Below are 14,053 nucleotides of genomic sequence, written 5' to 3'. Positions count from 1 at the left end.
CCAAAATTATAACTAATCAAATTAGAGTGATTTTTTTTATCTTATTTATAATTATTAATAAATGAGATTATTTTGTTAACCGCTTACTGATATTTTTTTGTTGTACACATTTCACTACTCATATTATCTTTATTAATACCAGTGAAAATATAGCACATGTCTACTTTTATTTTATTCTATCACTTAAACTATAAAATATTCTTTTAATAAAAATAATTATAAAAAAATAACTTGTATAATTTTTTTTAATTATATAAATATTTTTTTATTATATATAATTATTTGAAATTCAAAAAATTAATTATTAAAAGGATAAAATTAAAAAAGATTTCTCTTTTTATTCTCAATAATTATTTGAATTTAAAAAGGTTGTTACTAAAAGATAAAATTGAAAAAGAAAATGTGAATACTAAAATAAGAACCTCCTTATATAATAATATCGGTAAACTATTTTATTAATTATTTTACTCTTTAGATTTTGTAACTGTTTTTTTGTAATTATCTTTTTACAATATAAATTTATAAAGTTAATAACATGTTTTTTAAAATTATTTTTTATTTTTTATCATTATAAAATAATTCATTTTTACTAGTTTTCAATAAACAAAATATAGGTTAGCAAAAATAAGTGGTTTGATTAGTTTTCTCCGTTATAATGATCTACAAACCAACTGAATATAGTTTTCGATAAAATGCTGTCTAAAAATAAGTTATTTTTATAATTAAAATCAAACTGAATATTTTAATTATTTAAAGTTAAAATGTTATACATATTATATAAAATATTTATTTTTTATTTCTTCTAAGGATTAAAATTATATATATATATATATATATATATATATATATATATATATATATATATATATATATATATATATATATATATATATATATACACTAGTGTAAACACAGGTGCTATCGCGCCTGTGTGTATTTATTTTTTAACTATGTGTGATATTATATTAGTAGGTGATAATATTATAATGTTATTAAGTTAATATAGAAACTAAATATATAAACTAAAATTATATTTATTACAAATAAAGTGAAATATATCAGAACAGATGAAAGAATAAGCATTGATAAATAAAAAAAAAAAAAAGAAGCAGATATCCGATTTTATAAAAGAACTTGTAAAAGTAACGGTCATTTTTTTAAAATTTAATAAATTATTATATTTAAAGAGTAAAATTGATATTTTGAAATGTGGACACAAAAAGAAGAATCTCTTTATATGTTGTTTTATATATATATATATATATATATATATATATATATATATATATATATATATATATATATATATATATATATATATATATATATATATATATATATATATATATATATATATATATATATATATATATATATGGAAAACCATTAAACCCAAACAACGATATGGGCCTTCATTGAAAATTTGTTATTTTTTATGCAAAATTGAAAGAAGAAAAAAAAAACAAAGAAAGGAAAATTGAACTCGGATCCATATTATTGGGCTTTCGCACGGATTCACCCATTTATTATCACCCATCAAATTTTGTTTACAAAAATACATTCAGTATTGTTTATGGTGCCATTTTCTTAAATTATAATTAAAAATGAAAAAAAAAAGATGTATTTCTCTAGTTTTTTTGAGGACTCGATTGTTCCATTTTATTTATGCTTATGATGTTTTCTTTTTCTATTTCAAACTTACTTTTTTTTAGAATAATAACCATACTCTATTTTATATATGAAAGAAATTAGATGAGTATATATATATATATATACATGTATATTTGTATATGCGTATATAATGATATAACTTTATCTAATAGGAGTAGAAAAATTGAGAAATGTACATTAAAAATTTTTCCTAAAATTTATTTCTTGTGAACTGAATGGACAAATAATCTACTCTTTCTGCTTTTTGCCTAAAGTAAACTGTGAAAAGTTGACATCTCTGGTGGATTGAGACTATAATCAAGACTGAAATTTTATAAATAGAGGGTTAAATATGTTTTTGGTCCCTCAACTTTTAATGAAAATTGGAATTAGTTCCTCTTTGAAACTTGAACCCAATTTAGTCCTCAAACTTTAGAAATGTATAAATTTAGTCATTTTAACCAAATTTTGTTAAGTTTGTTTGACATTTTGAACACATTTCTTAGCTAACATTCAACTAATGTTAAGGTGGAATTTTATCCAATGGTGTAAACAACTCAAATACTATCATCAAACGTATTCGAAACATCAAATAAACTTAATAAAATTAGGTTAAAATGACTAAATTTATACATTTCTAAAGTTGGAGGACTGAAGTGGGTCCAAGTTTCCAAAAGAGACTAATTCTAATATTCACTAAAAGTTAAGGGACAAAAGATATATTTAATCCTAAGATAGATAAACAAATCGAGTGAAATGAACCTTTATTGTAATTATGAATAGAATTGATCATTAAAGTGAGAAGATGATGACTCTTGTTGACACTAAATGTTCTTTACCTTGTTATTTTAAATGTAAAGAAAAAGGGTTAATTTTAAAGCACTTCCTGAACAGTTTGCGACAAAGGTCAATTTCGATCACCATTTTGACATCTAGCAAAGCAAAAGATGGTAGAAAGAGAAAACCTTGGTTTGATCACAAAAGGAAAAACATCAATTCATCATCTCAGTAAAGTAAACTTAAAGTAAAAGGGAGAATTAACTTAATATATGATCATGGATCTCAATGTTTCACACATATTTATTATATATAAAAGCCTTTTGCGATGTGTTAGTTGAGTATGCTAATAATTTTCACCTAGAATGTTGTCGAGTTGTCTATGTTTTTAGAAGAATTAACAATGACAGGTGTTAGTTTGTTGCCTCGTGCCAGTATCTTACCAACTCTGTATCTATTTGTTTGTCAGATTTTGTGACAACATAATGGGGACAATACATTATTAACTATGAATAAATCTTCATCACTTTGTCATCATTTTGTTTCATGGTAATTATTTCTGGTTTATCATGACATCTTCTTCACTGCTTAACCTACTCAAAAAGCAAGAGTTTTTCACTGGGAAATTTTAGTGGGTTTTCATCACTTTTCGTATTACGTGATGCTGCGAGATTTTTAGTAAAACAATTATTGAGGGAAAAATTGTTGTAGATAACATTAGCAAAGATTAAGCGGACTCGGTCACAATATAATTATAACACAATATAAGTATGACGTTTGGACTATTATGCTCTTAATTAAAAGTAGTTACCTCTCGAGTAATGGTTATAGTTTTTGTTGTAGTGGTAAAGATCCTATGCTAACATATACTTTGTATAAGTAGTTTTTCTTAATATTGCAGGATCCGAATAACAAAAATTGTTTACGTAAATCAAACCATAAATTCATTGACATACAAAAGCATATGGAGGATTTCAAGCTCATGGCCCCACTTTAAGTGGCATCATCCACCATTACAATCATTCCCACAATTCTCTCATTCTAAAGAACCTACTCAGAAGCATTTGATCAATAAAAGAAAGAAAAAAAAAAAAACAGATGAAAACTGGTCTGAAGTTGGAACACACACAGAAAGCTTGCTGACACAAGGTAGTAGTAGTAGTAGAGACTAGTAATGTATAACTGATAGTTTTTTTTTTTTTTCCTTTTGTTTCTCTTGTTGTCACCAGAAGATGGTGTGGTTTGAAGTTGGAGTTTTCTGGTTCAGACATGTTCTGTTGATGAAGAAAGAAGTGGCTGAGCAAGTGATGCTTTGGCGTGGCTTGCAGGCCTAATGATGCTATGATCAGTGGTGGATGCAATCGCAAGCTGTTCTCTAGCAAATTTCCTCTCTTCACTTTTACCCCACAAAACAAAGTACAGTCCCGATACAATCAACACTGCCCCAATGATCCTGTGTGACATCACAGATTCAGCAAAGAACCAAACTATTATTATCATTCTAGAAAGAAAAAAGGGTAAATAATCAAAAGAGGGAGCAAAAAGTTAACTTAAAGAAGCACACGAGACACAATCTTCTGTTCAACATGTCCTATGCTATAATTCTTCAAACTTTTTTAACCCTTTGGAATGTAGAATCATTCAGCAGAAACCCCTTTTCAGGTCTCACCGAAAGGTAACAAATTTACTGGTTTTTCTAGCTGCAATTGTCGTTTACTGTGGCCCTTTGTCATTTTCTCAGTCTCCAGACAAGAAAAATGCTTTTAGACCATTTCAGACTCAGCAGCATATTGCAGGAAATACGCTGTCAAAGTTCTCATTCATTGAAAGATGAAGTTTATGTATAGTGTGTGAGTGTGTTTAGTCAAAATTTGACTGAGGAAACTTCAATTTCTTCCTTGAACCATGAGCACATGCACTTTTTTTTTTTCTCGTGCATGAACATTTTCTTGAAATTTTTCTTGTGTTAACTCATTACATGATGGAAATGATGAAGAAAATGAGGATGATTAGAGTGTAGTGGGGACTAACCCTCCCAAGTAGAACTCTTCTCCTAAAGCTATGGTTGCCATGATGGCGACAACAAAAGTCTGAACAGGTTGATACACGGCAACAAACACAGGGCCACCTCTGTCAATGCACCATATTTGTACAGCGAAGGCAATTCCTGATGCCACCACTCCCTGCAACCCATTATCAAAACCAAATTAAAACGAAAACACATCGATAAATGTTTTCCCATCATTATTCACACAGAACATCATTCATAACATAACCACTTTTGTACTATCTATAATGTCACGCCTCAAACCCATGCACCACTTTTCAAATTAATATGTTAATCACAAATATTAGTTCTGATATTAGAAAAACAATCAGCTTTTCATCAGTTCCACGTTAATTTATCTGACTCAAGACAGACTCTGGTCGCTGGTCACTTAATGTATTCTTATATGTCTGTGTCTGATAAAGCAAGTTTTATAAATGATGTTATTATTCCAAACCATTGAATAAACAATGAGCAAGCACAAGGTCCGAAGTTTTCAAAACCATTTTTTTATGACAGTACGGTGAATTAGCTGTAAAACTGATAAAACTCTTGCTCTAATCAGAAACAATACCAGAATTGTGTGCAAGTTTTATACTTTTTTGAAAATGAGTGTAAAGTACAGAATAATATTGTATATAAAAGTTACTAACCGCATATAAAATTGTGAAAGCTTCTCCACCAGAGTGGAAAAGCCAAGCCTGTGCATCTCTTTCAAGGACCAAAGCAATGACCAGGAACTGCAAGAGTCCAAAGAAACAGGTGTAGGAAGTGAAAGAGAGACGAGCAGGGTACTTCTTCAGAACTGGTGCTTGCAGCACAAGCCAACCAGACCAAGACAAGCAGTGTCCAATCAGGTACAAGCACCCCAGGGTCCAGTTCTTTCCCTTTGCATCTCCAAGAGAGAGCGTTCCAAAATCAAACACTGGTGTTGTTATTGTGTTGCTGTTGATGCTGTTCACACGGGTTCCTGGGCTGTATATTGTTGGACCTTTGTAAAGTGTGATCACAGTGGCCCCAACCACACACAAAAGGGTTCCCGCCACCTTTGCAATCCCATCTTTTCGGTTCAATCTCACTTGCTCTATTCTGAAATTGTGCAAACCCACTTTATCATTCACATATTTGAACCAAATTCATGTGTTTATATATATTAAAGTATGAAAGTAAGTAAGTAAGAAGTATATGTGTTCATAATAGGGCTTGCCTGAAAATGGCTGCCATGAGGAATGTAATGGCTGGGACAGAGTTCTGTATTGCTGATGCGAAGGTAGGAGATGTGTTCTCCAAACCAAGCAAGTAAAAACCTTGATTTGCTGTGATCCTATTTAATGCCACGTTTGTATATATATATTATCAAAGGAAATATTTTGAAAATGAAAGAACAAAAAAGCCCTTAATTTAGTTTAACGGTAATTAGTGTTGCATGGCTTGATGAATTAGACATACCCAACAAGTGCCAGAAGAAAGAACTGGCAGGCAAAGTTTAAACTGATAGCTGGCCTCTCCTTCCTGAACCAAAGGAAAAAGAAACAAAGGCGCAGGTGAGATCATGAAATACTTGTGAAAGTTTATGAAGAAAGTGTTAACATAGATTTATTGGAATGAATATGAAGACTTGTAACATGTTATGTTATATATAACATAAGACAGAAAGTTGAAAAGATTACGAACTTTTCCAAGAAGTAGGCGAAGGGAAGGAGAAGAAGCAAGGCAATGATGTTACGATAGACTGGGAAAACAAGTTTGCTGACACCCATGTTAAGTGCAGCTCTTGAGACAACATGGAAGCCGGCATAGCCAAACTGCAAGGCCAGCATGGCCACATGCAGCTGCATTCTTTCAGGAATGGAACACCACATTCTCCTGGAAGAGGCTGAGCCTAAATCAGCCATTTGGGAGTGATCACTACTGCAAAAGGGTTTAACTGGTTTGGACCAAAATAGCAGTAGTGTTGTGTGAGGTATAAAGGGTAGAAGAAGAAGAAGAAGAAGAAGTGGTGATGAGAAAACGGGAGAAGAGGGGCTATAAATATAGGGAAATGTGAGAGGAGAGTGTGGAATAGAAGGAATAGGCATGGCCCACAATCTCCCTAAAAAGACGTTATGTCAACTGTTGATAGCATTGGAATGTTTTTAGTTGTCTCCCACATCTTCTTTATAATCTGCCATGTTTGGTTCACAGGACAACCCTCACCGCACTTCCCTTCAAATTTAAACAAAAAATGGGATCCTACTCACTCTAGGGGCATGCTTCATCATACTTACTAATTACATGAATTTAATTAGAATCTTTATCGATTATCATGGATAAGAGATATTATTCACTTTCTAATGGTACACTCTAAGGCGTAGTTCGTCGTTATTTTGTCTTTAAAAAATATCTCAATAGATAAAAAAAGAAATGAGTATTTAAATTATTTTAGATATCGATTTCTAAATGATATGAAACTTATGAGTATGGTAGGATCAAAATGAGATATATATCGATCTTTAACCATCGGACATCATATACAAGCTTGTGAAGATTCTTATAATGATAATAAGTTTACATTTGTATGAATAAATGTATTATTTTTGTTTAGTGAGAAGATTATTATTGTTTGATTGAAGAAATTAGCAGGTTATGGTTTGGCAGCATGCCATGAATGACGATAATTGAGAAATGGCTTAGCCGTCATCAACACAAAAAAGCCAGACAGCAGGGTGGTGGATACCCCCATTCCATTCATTTTCAAAGTCCAAACCCCACCCCCCACCAATTTCTGTTTCAATTCTTTTGCACTCTTCTAATTCTTTGTTACGGATTTTTTTTTTCAGCTAGATTTTACGGGCTAATCTTGTTTATGATAATTTATTATTTAGTGATTCAATCAATTTTTGTATACAATGATTATAGCTTACTTAATGATATACTGTATTATTTTATATACTTATTGATATATTAATTTCGTTTTCTCTCTTCACTCTCTTGTTCTATTTTTATGTTACTTTTGCATTTCATGAAGTGTTAAACTTTTTATGTTGGTTTCATTCTAATTTTATTATGGATTCTGAGGTTATAATGAAATAATTTTTTTATTCTTTTTATTATATTATTGTAGTTGTCATTCATCTATGTCTTTTATTATTAAATCACATAAAAAGTAATAATTTTTACATGCTAGCTAATTAGCGAAGTATTTAAATCTATATACATGCTAATTACATGAGTTGAAGTGTTTCTAAATCTAATTGAGACTTTACTTTAATTTTGTTTACAAACTTTTAAGTGATTAAATGAGTTTTTACTAAAGAAAAACATTCAAATTAAACATTTTGTTTCAAGAAACAACTAAATTAAAAAAATTATAAATAAAATAATTAATTCATTTTTTTATCTTTTAAAATGTACTTTTGCTTCTTCTTTTTTTTTTTATCAATTTGAATGTTAAGACTCTATCATGAATTGTGAAGTGCAAGGACTCTAAGAGCACCATCTATACAATAAAGATCTCTTTATAAAATTATATTTAATGCTTATAAAAGGCTTGAATAATTTGTTGATTAATTAATGTAACAAGGATGAGTATAATTGTGATATTATGGAAAAACTAAAGAGAGAGTGACGAAAGAGAATCCAGATACCCCACTCACTTAAGGGTCTTACCCTCTTACCCAACACTTTTTCCCTATTCAAATAATACATTATCATGAAGCATGTATTGTAAGCACTTATATAATATATCATATCATATGGACCACCAATGGGTATAATACTATACTTTCGTCCTAGCTATAATATTTTATTCATCAATGATCTAAAAGATATATATTCCATTTCTAAAATCTTCTATTGCAACTAGTATTTGTACTACATTCAATTAATTAATGTCCAATCATCTCAATTTAATCACAAAATTAAATTAAGATTCCAAGTGCACCATTTTGTTAGTGTTTAGAAGAAAAATTTTATCATAACAGGTTCGAGAAAATAAAAATAATGAGAAAAAAAAAACATGACAAATATTGTGATGTAATTTTCAGAAAGGGATAAAAAATAATCGCCATAAAGAGTTAGATATATTTTGTTTTAATAAAACCTAACAAGTTTTGTTGGAAGTTCCACCTCGATTAGAATTAAGACAAATTCACAATATATAAGTGGGTGCAATCCTCATCTTACAAGTTAATTTTATGGAGTTGAATTAGATTTAAAGTCCACTTCTAACATGATATCAGAGTCACTGTAAAAAAAAAACGGTATGAATATATCACTTAAAAGTCCACTTCTAACAAGTTTAGAATGAATGATTTTAAAAGAGATAAATGTTAAAATTTATGGTTGAATTATACATGTTACAATTTTAACTATTCAATTTTTTTTTTTTTAAGATTCTTATCATTCAAGTGATAAAAATGTGAGACTACTATTTAAAGTCTATTGCTTTAAGTTGAATGCTGATGATGTCTTATCCATTGTCATGTATAATGTATTTTGTTGAAAAATGTAATTGTAAAATGTGAAGATAAATGTAATATTCATGTTATAAATAATAATTATTTTAGTATTACGAATATACATGTGTGATGTGTGTGATAATAATCTGGAAGATGTTACTGAGATATTTTAGATTAGAATATTTGATGAGATACCAAAACTATAATGATTCACTAAGTTAAATTGACAAATATAAGAATTGATGGAATTTTTTTACATCAATTAAGGAGTAAAGAATCATCAATATCAATGTTATGTTATATGTAAGAAATTACTTTAAGATATTGCTAAATGATAAATGTACCAAAATAAACAAATTTTTAGACAAATAAAATATTATCTGAGTTTAAATTTAATATTAATCTTTTAAAAATAATGTTTTATTATACATGCTTTATGAATAAAATGTGTTGTATGTCTAATTTAATAATTAACTTACTTTAATTTTTTTAGTTTTCTATTTGTGTTGGACATCTTGCAATGATTATGTTTTAATATGGAAACCAATAATCTATGGGCACAAGTATCATATAAATAACTTTATCTATTTTTATATAAACTTTTAGTTTAATTATTTATATCTGAGATATGTAATATATTCATATACCTAATTATTCCTCCAAATTATTATCCTGCAATTCATATGTTTTAATAAATTTAATAACGAATATTTTAGTGTGTTATATGTGCTTTTCCCCAAAATATTAATTTTATCTACTAGATATGGTAGAGATAAGAATTCTAATATAGTTCAATTTCTTTTTTTCAAGAAACTAAAAAGGAAAATACTTTGAGAAAGAAAAAGAAGAAGAAACTAAATTTAAAAAACTCCCTTGCCAAAATATTGATTAGAAGATTCATGTTGTATATCTCTAATATTTTTTAATTTTATTTTTAGTCCTTAAATCACTATTTAAAACATTTTATTTGAGTTAAAAGAATTATCTAAGTCGTTTTCAAAACAAAATATAAATTTATTAAAACAATGTATTAAAGAAAACTTATTGGAAATTAAAATAAAATCTAATGATTTGTTAAGGATAAAACAACTAGTTAAGACTTTTACAAATTGCATACCCATAAACTTCTACAATTTTAATTTTACTTATGATCTAATGAATGGAATATATGTGAACTTTTACGATAAAAGTTGTAAAATTTTTGTTATAATTTACATTATACATTTGCACAAATAAAATAATTTGTTTCTTATTTTGAAAATTGAACTATTTAGTGTGTAAATATATATATATATATTATATTTATATTTATAAATATAAATTTAACGGCCTGCACACGTACCTTGTATACATTTTTATAATGTTAACCATTTAATGGATAATGATTACATAACTAAAGTAATAATGACATTGAATAACAATGTATATAAAAATTTACTTTACCTTTTTCTTTTTTTCAAATATATAAATATTCTCATATATGAATGTTACCATTACGCAAGCTGATTCAAAGCAGCAATCTCAATGTAATTAACCAAAACCAAAAGAAAACATAGAAAAAACATCCACAAACACAACCAAAACTCATTAAATAAATTTGATTGAATATTATATTTCTTTTCGAAAAGAATATATATATATATATATTTAAAACGATATTCTTAAAATATTTTTGACACTTTTTTAAAATAAGTAAATTTTATTTAATATAATTTAACATATGATTAAATATAGCTTTCTTGGTCTACTTGTTTTTATCCATATCATTTAAAAAAATAGCAGGTTGCAGAAAACTTCAGGATCCGTTTTGCTTTTGAACATTTTCTTTTTTGTTTTTGTGGTAGATAGTAATTAATATTTAATTAAGTAAGTAATTAAGTGGAAAAAATGTTGATTGAGTCTGACTAGAAATAGAAAATGGAGGCAAAAGAAGTGTTTCCACTCCCAAAGTTAGCAGAAAGTGTGGGTTGGTTTCTGAAACGAACCTTCTCACTTTATCAGACATGTTGGCCCCTTCAAATGCGACCATAATCATTCTCAAATTCAAACAATACAAGCACATTCATTCCTATACCACACCTTTTCATCTTTTCAATTTTTTAAGGAAAAAAAAAATCATGTATTTTTTACGAAATATAGAAGATAAGTAAAATAAACGATGTTTATTGTTTAGATTGATAGAAGTCTTCGTAAAGGAAGGAAGGAATGAATAAAAAGTTTATTTTCTTTCTTTGAATGAATGAAAAAGATAGGTGAGAAGAGAAATTAATTACAGAAATTATTCGATTAAATTCATACTCATTTAAATCTGTATCCCACTTAAATTCGTTAAATTCACAACTGAAAAGAGTAAATTATCAAATCAATAATTTTTGTTATTTTATTTTAAAAAAATCATGACTTTATATTCTCTTACATTTTGTTATATATAGAAAATATATGAATAAAATAAAATAACAAGTTCTTCTTGTAATATATTTGTTATATTTATCATATCTTTCATATCTTTCATATTTCACAATCTCTACAAATTTTCAATACTCATAATATTTCATTCTTTAATTATATGACCCTAATATGCTATATTGTAATATAATATGATTCTTAAAATTTCATAGGTCCGCATCTCAATTACATCTGCATCAAACTCTCAAGCTTAAAATGCAGACTCAAATGAATGTTCATTGTATACGAAAACAACAATAACTAAAAATTTAATGGTTTTTTTGTAAAAAGAAAATATTTCTTACTTTATAAAAGTAAACTAAAAATAAAAAAGAAAGAGTAAAAAATTATGCAAAAGATAAATGTAATTTTTTATTATTATTATTATACGTGATTCTCTTAACTTGTGATTTATTATGCTTTTTTGTTTATGGTGTAAGGATGAATGTCCACTAAAGCAATTTGTTGATCCTTTTAAGTCTCTTGTTTCACTCATTGCTCGATATTCTTGTTTGTCACTGATCAAGGATATGTTGTTAAAAGTGATTTAATGCTAAAGTTAGTGTAGAGTCGATTAGTAAAAATAATAAATATTATAGTTATTGTGAGATAAAAGTCTCAACAATTATACATAGGTTTAATATGTATTTTTAAAATTTTCATGGACTTTTATTAAAGTTGACCTAATCATGATCCATTATAAATATATTCATGTTAATCAATAATAAATTAACTTTTAAGTGGATTGTTTGGTCTCTCATGGTTAAACATGACTAGATGAGTCGAGTCGAGTCGGTTTCAATCGACCGATACAAATAGTACATTTTTAGTAGTATAAAAATTGGAATGAGCTTGGAAAAGTTTTTAACATAAAGAAGATATTGATGAGAGTGAAAATTTTTGAAGAAAGAATATTGTTATGGGAAGGGTGAAAGAAGAGTAAACCGGTCGGGTAGTACCTAAGTAGATGTGGTGGTGATTGTCTTTGCACGAGCTTTCACCCTTTTGGGTTGCACAAAGTACATTTCTCACACATTTTCTCAAAATAAGATCCACCCACGCCACCAACGAATCTTCACTCTCTTTTCTTCTCACAATCTCTACTCTACTACTACAATCCTCACCTACTCTACTATTTTCACTTCAAATCAACAAATAATTATTTAAATTTGCTTTTATCAATTTAAATACTCATTTAATCAATTATATCAATGAGTTGATCAATTTATAAAAAAAGTATATAATTCGTAGTTAATTAGTGGAAATTATTATGAGTAATAATAATGTTATAAGAAACTAATAATATCAAGTGACCGGAAAATCGCACGCATATGTTGTTGGTTGCTAAAAGATGTTTGCATAAACAACCATCATTAAAGTGTCGAAAAACAAAGAAGAAGAAGAAAGAATCATAAATGAAATCAAATCAATAAACAATTGGATTCCTCCAAAAGGATGCTGTTCCTCCTCATGCCCAACATCATCTTCAAACCTTGTACCACTATCCTTTAACCATCAGGTAAATTCATTTCTCATTTTCACCATTATGAGATGCATGGATATAGATATGGTTTCAGATGAAATCAATTTTTCAACGTTTTCAAAAATCAATTCTAGTTAATTTTACATTACTTTGACACAAAACAAAACATAACATGCACTAGTGTTAGAAATTTTATTGGGATTAGAGACAAAACAAGTGCATCAAAGATAAGATCAACATATCGAGTCATATGACACCACTTTTAACTCGAAATCTTAAGACAATGAATTTATGATTTTTTGATCTTATATAATATTTAACTTTATTTTTATATTTAATGTGAGACTTTGACTCATACTTTAATTATTCCCAACACAGTAATGAGTAAGTTTAACTCATAAAATGATATTATCTCATCCAAAATCTTAATACAATACATTTATGAATTTTCTTCCTTTTATCATACTTAACTTTCATACTTCTGCTTAATACGAGACTTAATACTTCAAAATAAGTCACAAGTCAAACACGAAATCATATGGTCTGAATTAGGCATGAGTGGTGGGTCAGTCAATGCTTAAATGAAATTAACGTTACCTTGCACACAATAATTATTCTGACAAACTGAATTTATTATTATATAATAAAATCACAATTGGTAGCATTAAAATATGATATCATGCTTATTTTGTAGTGGTATGCATAAAGCTCTGAAGGAACCATTATCGGAGCTTGGAGGTGGAACGATTGAAAGGGATATATGTAATCACGAGAATGTCTAAAAGAAAAACCTTAACTGTTGCTAAGGTTTGATCATATTGAGGTATGTGTGCTTTATCAAAGATTGGTCAACTTTGTGATGGTAAAGTCATCAACATTGATATAATGGATGGTAGGACAAGAGGTGTAAAAAACTCACTATTCTATTTCAAAACATACAAAACTATAATTTATTGTAAGGGGATATTCAAAGTTCGTGTTCTTATACAGTGAGTTAAGATATAATTTAATTTCACACAATCTTTTTTTTTTAATTTGAGTTATTTATTGAAAATGTTATTTTTTGTTGAAAATATAAAGTGAGTCTAACAGTCACGTATTAAGTAAAAAAAGTAATTAGTATATAAGTAGAAGAAACACTATAAATCTATTATGTTAAAATTTAGGATTGAAAATCGTTATAATCTCTTATTTAGACTCTTTCATAATTTA

At 27.9% G+C, this 14,053-nt stretch overlaps 1 protein-coding gene across 1 annotated transcript; it reads right to left on the bottom strand.

The window, feature by feature from the left end:
* Positions 1–3,348: 3,348 nt before the first annotated feature.
* On the bottom strand, positions 3,349–6,480 carry LOC114194726 (protein WALLS ARE THIN 1-like). Its single transcript, XM_028085104.1, has 6 exons — positions 6,149–6,480; positions 5,924–5,986; positions 5,682–5,798; positions 5,128–5,563; positions 4,459–4,610; positions 3,349–3,880 (listed from the first exon to the last, which is right to left on the bottom strand). The coding sequence occupies exons 1-6, from the start codon at positions 6,367–6,369 to the stop codon at positions 3,691–3,693; spliced, it is 1,179 nt and encodes a 392-aa protein (XP_027940905.1). The 5' UTR covers positions 6,370–6,480; the 3' UTR covers positions 3,349–3,690.
* Between the last annotated feature and the right edge of the window lie 7,573 nt (positions 6,481–14,053).

Source organism: Vigna unguiculata, chromosome 8 (assembly GCF_004118075.2).
Source record: "Vigna unguiculata cultivar IT97K-499-35 chromosome 8, ASM411807v1, whole genome shotgun sequence".
NCBI classification, from domain to species: domain Eukaryota; kingdom Viridiplantae; phylum Streptophyta; class Magnoliopsida; order Fabales; family Fabaceae; genus Vigna; species Vigna unguiculata.
Note: the sequence above shows the minus strand (reverse complement) of the source record. Positions and strands in the feature narration are given on the sequence as shown.